The sequence below is a fragment of the Elaeis guineensis genome, chromosome 7, assembly GCF_000442705.2.
Source record: "Elaeis guineensis isolate ETL-2024a chromosome 7, EG11, whole genome shotgun sequence".
NCBI lineage: Eukaryota > Viridiplantae > Streptophyta > Magnoliopsida > Arecales > Arecaceae > Elaeis > Elaeis guineensis.
In genome coordinates, this window is record NC_025999.2 from 32,571,269 (window position 1) to 32,576,741 (window position 5,473).

The 5,473-nt window shown below is 33.5% G+C and overlaps 1 protein-coding gene across 1 annotated transcript; it reads left to right on the top strand.

Moving 5' to 3' along the window:
* Positions 1-1,129: 1,129 nt before the first annotated feature.
* On the top strand, positions 1,130-2,325 carry LOC105035074 (NADPH-dependent aldehyde reductase-like protein, chloroplastic). Its single transcript, XM_010910471.3, has one exon. It carries the CDS (start codon positions 1,262-1,264, stop codon positions 2,069-2,071), a length of 810 nt encoding a protein of 269 aa, XP_010908773.1. The 5' UTR covers positions 1,130-1,261; the 3' UTR covers positions 2,072-2,325.
* Positions 2,326-5,473: the final 3,148 nt, after the last annotated feature.

The window sequence follows — 5,473 nt, forward strand, 5'->3', positions numbered from 1 at the left end:
TTCAGAGCCCAACAAAATAGAAGGGTAAAAAAATAATAGAAAGCAATAAAATCTCTTATATATTTTTTTTCTCTCATTCTAACTAATATATAAATTAGCTACAAAAGAAAAGAATCTAATAGAAAAGGATCGATAGCTCGTAAAAGAGAGCTCCATGATAATCAATGTAATAGCAGGAGCCAAATGGGAAAGCTCCAATAAAGAGGTTATTAATATATCATTCTTAAGCTTTTTAGATCAGCAGGATCTTGTCTTGTATGAGATAATCAAATAGAGTAAAATATAAATAAAAAAATAAAAAAATTATTTATAAAATTATTAATTATTTAAAATTTTAAATTATAAAAGAATTAATAAATCCAACGATACGGATGGCAGGTAGATGACCGTGCATGGCTCCAACATTATTCCGTTGGTTTTTTTTGCCAGAAAACCACCTGAGTTGGGACGGACATTGCCATGTTGGTTGAATCTTTTGCCAGAAAGCCCCGTGAGTTGGGAGGACATTTCCATGCGGGTTGGATCCAGAAGTTCATCTACCAAAGGTGAAAAATTCTAAATAAAACTCTACCTCACATAACAAAATTGAAGTTCTGACAACTATAATCAGATCCTGTTGGAACTATGGACGGAGTAGCTAGTGATCTCTTGTCTCTCTCTTTTCCTTTTTTTTTTTTTTTTTTTATTGCACTCCCACATGGCAATGCAAATAGTTCTTTTCTGGTTGGCGTGGTTCTTGAGAGATCTCTTGTTTTTCTTGAGGTAGAGAAATTTCATGGATCATCAATAATTTAATATTTTTAAAATATATAATAACATATATGCTACGATGTATTTAATATCTTTTTTTTCTCCTTCAGAATAATTAAATTATTAGTGGTCCCTGCAATGTATTTAATTTTTTTCTTCTCCAGAATAATTAAATTATTAATGGTCCAACTGCTCCAACTAATAATTTCTCGCTCTGTGCATACAGAGGTCAAGCATCAAGTACAATCCAATTAATTGTGTAGGGATCGGAGTTTCATCCGCATAGCAACTAATATGGCTTCCACTGTTGTTTCCTTCGTAAAAATAAAAAATCTCTTGCACCCATCTCTCTTTATAAATTCTCGCACATTACGCATGTAGCAGTGCAGTTCACATAGTAGGCTAAGAAAGCAAATAGCTCGCACTCCCAACCTCGCATAGCTCCAAGTTATAACAACCAATAATTTCTAGAGCCAGAACGTGTGGTGAAAACGCAAGTAGTGAGGAACTGATGGCAGCTCCGACCAGCCAAACACCAGAGCACCGCTTGATGCCGCTGAAAGGCCGTGTGGCCATTGTAACCGGTGGCGCCGGTGGCATCGGCTCCGTCGTGTCGACCCACCTTGCCTCCCTCGGTGCAAACGTCGTTATTGGTTATACCGGCGATCCTACTCCGGCCGAACAACTGGCCTCCACCATCAACACCACCTATGGCGGCGCCATCGACACCTCGTCCCCCTTGCGGGCCATCGCAGTCGCCGCCGATGTATCGAACGCGGCCCAAGTGAAGTCCTTGTTCGATGCAGCCGTGGGCACCTTCGGCCCCGATCTCCACATCCTCGTCACCGCTGCAGCCGTCATCGATGCCGACCACCCGCTCATCGCCGACACCACGGAAGAAAAATTTGACTGGATTTTTAGCATCAATGCCAAGGGCACGTTCCTTTGCTGCCGGGAGGCGGCGAACCGGTTGGTGCGCGGCGGGCGCGGGCGGATCATCACCTTCACATCATCAGCATTCAGACCGGGCTACGGGGCGTACACGGCGACCAAGGGGGCAGTGGAGGTCATGACGAGGATACTGGCGAAGGAGCTCGGAGGGACGGGGATCACGGTGAACGGGGTGGCACCGGGACCGACGACGACGCCGATGTTCTACGCCGGGAAGTCGGAGGAGGACGTGGCGGTGTGCCTGGCGGAGACACCCCTGGGTCGGCTGGGCCAGCCGGAGGACATCGCACCGGTGGTCGGATTCTTGGCCAGTGATGCCGGAGGGTGGGTGAACGGCCAGATCATACGTGTCAATGGTGGCAATGTTTGAGTTGCATGCATGCCAAGTTGGAGGACGGTTGATGAATAAACCTTATCCGGTTGATTTTTTTCCTTTTCTTTGTTTTCTTTTAACTTTTGGGTAAAATATCTGGTTGTCCTAAATGCATGATTTGTTTGCTAGGTAAGAAATATGGTGAGATCCATGTCTGAAACATTGCTCGTTTAATGGTTTGGAACTTGGAAGGCCTCCATTATATTTTATGTATGTTGACATGAGAATTTAAATAATGTTATCTTTGTTAACATTATTTTTTTAAAAAAAATGTTATCTTAGTGTAATGTTGTTGTAATGGTGGTAATGCCAATTGTTTGGCATTTGCCTTGTTTATCTGAATAAGATAATTCTTTATAAATTCATATATAAACTAGTTTTTGGCTTTATAAATTCATATATTAAGTAGTTTTTGGTTTGGGTGAATAATTTCTTGAACAAATAACTAATATGCTATATTTTGATAATTATTTTTATTTAAATATACTAAGTAATTGTCCCTGTTGTCCTCTTTTGTTGTTTGAGAGAATTATAGAAAATATAGAATGATAACTCCACAATCAAAGATGATGTGGATGGAGATGATAATATCACTATATACATATAGTAGTTTGCACGATGATGATCCTATGTGATAATAATTTTAAATTACTCATATTTTTCAAATTACTGCCTAACTCATTAATGAAAAATTTGTCCTTAAGAATGAGTATTCAAGATTACCTCAGGACAATGACTTTGGACAGAAATTTGGGGATAAAAATACTCAGTCTAATAAAAAAAATTGGTATATCAATATATTATCAATATATATTATACTAATAGTATATATTATATTACATTAATATATTATATATACTATTTATGGTATTATATTATAATATATTATTAATTATATTTTTTTCATATTATTATTCAATTTTTTAAATAATAATAAAAATACATTACCATACTTTATATTTATATTATGAAGTTATTTAATATATTACTTTCTATTTGCCTCATTTTTCTAATCAAAAAAATTTATTATTAAAATAATAATATATTGTAAATATAAATTGAATAATAATATTAATATATTTTCTAAGATTAATCAATATATTTTTAAAGAAAATATTAATCATTAATACATTAGTAAATATATTAACATATTATTATAATATATTTTTGTATTACTAAAGAATATATTTTATAGAATATATTACGAATAATTTAGTTATTGTATGGTTAATAACTTTGAATTCACATGAAATACCAAATAGATTACTTGTTGATACCAAATATAGTAATTTTAGATCGCTAGAATCAAGTTGACGGGAGATAAAGATCTCTAGTAATTTACAATCATCTTTGTGATCCCACTTGGATGATCAAATGACTCCATAAGGGCTAAAATGGCAAATAAGGGCCTGTTTGGATTTTCTATGAGAACTCGGCGTACTGACCTTTTTGCCCTATATTCTTCTAAAAGCCTATCCTATTCTTATCTAGATCTGTTGGGATCTTTTTTTTCTTCATATAAGATTTGGTTGAGAGAGGGTAAGTGTTTATATGGGCCTTATCCAAATAAACTACCTAGTCCATAAATCCAATAGGAAATGTAGCCCAACCTGTTGGATTTCCCAAATAAGCCCTAAGTAGGTCATTATTCCTATTGTAATAATAAACAATAATTTCATTGGAGGTGCATTAACTACAAGATATCACAGAATCCCCAACATTATTTTAGTGACATTCAAAGAATCTCAAGAAATAATATTTTATCCTATATTTATAATAAATTACTAGATATTAGTTTATACCTCACCTTTATTATACAATTTCTAAAATTATTTTAGTATTTTTAAAAAAATAAAAAATAACATTTTACCCCATATTTATGATAAATTGTTGGAAATTAGTTTGTAACTCATCTTTATCATAAAATCCATAACATTATTTTGGTAGCATTTTTTGAAAAAATATCAGAAGATAACATTGGACACTATATTCATAACAAATTGACAGGTATCTACCTGTAGCTCGTATTTACTTTTTCTATAGATAAGTTAGAAATACTTTTTGAAGACATAATTAGTTGATGCAAATTAAAAATGCTAGGTAAGAGTATATATACGTTATTGTCAGCTTAAATTTTGATATCAAATAAGGATGCATGAGAGCAATTTAGCCCAGGATCTTCATCATTGATCCAATCAAAATTTCAATTAAGACTATATTAAAAATAACAAATTATCTAAATAAGATATATAATATAAAAGTAAATACTAAATAGCAATATAACTTTTTAGTTGTAGTGTAAACAAAATTATTAGATTCTAAAAAACTTATAGGAAAGAATAATATAAGAGTATAATAATATGTTAAAGTAATTGATATTTTTAAATATTTAAAATGAAATGGTTTTGAAAATATTATAAAGCATTAAATAAAGTTATTCTTTTTTATTTTCAATCAAAAGGAAATTATTGAACTTTTTATGAAAATAAATAATTATTAAAATATAAAACATCATAATATATTTCAAATAAATATATTTTATTGTGTAGTAAGTTTTTAATAGTTTTGATAAATCTTAATTTTAACGAAATAGTTTGTTGCTACGTTGGTTGCGTGATTCTTAGCCAATTAATGGGGGTACTGGTTCCGCTCCATCTATAGGTGGTATATTTCCTCGGATGCTTGAATTATAGAGGACATGCTACACTACATGAAAGATATAGTGGTCTAGAGAACTCAAAAATGTCACCTTGCCCAAATTTGAACACCATGACATCACTTCATAGTTAGTTGTCCCTGATTTTAAGAAAGTGAGGGTGATTTTTCTGATCCTTTATGGATCGAAACTCTAAAGCAACATGAAACAATAACTCTTTTTATATTCATGGAGATGCCAACTTCCGCAAAAAACTCATCAGCTATGACTTTGAGAGCTAGTTTCTCTCTCTCTCTACATCTGTGTGTCTCTGTGTGTGCATGCACATGGTGTAGGATCACTGATATGCTATCTCCCTCTCTCTTTGATTGGATTGAATAGCAAGTGGAACTACCTTCTTTATATATCATGGATACCAATGGTAACTTAGAAAAATCACTTGATTGCCCTACGCCATTCACTTTGCTTCGTTATGTAGCACACTTCATGATCACTTTTCAAATTGAGAAATGAGAACAGGAAAAATGGTCTTTACTGACCATTATCTGTCAATCCAATCGGGAAGTAGTGTTTGCAAAGTTCTAATTGCACCAAAATTTGAGGATGCTTTCTAAAAGCATCGATAATTAACTATGCTTAGAAATACCATTAAAATTTTGCACCACCTATTTACAAATATTTGACATTTTCTTTTGTAACTCTGCAATTTGTTTTCATGAGATAATGCTTTTAAACATTATCAG

Coding starts and splice junctions, on each gene's coding strand:
- LOC105035074 (XM_010910471.3), top strand. CDS start 1,262: ATGGCAGCTCCGACCAGCCAAACACCAGAGCACCGCTTGATGCCGCTG.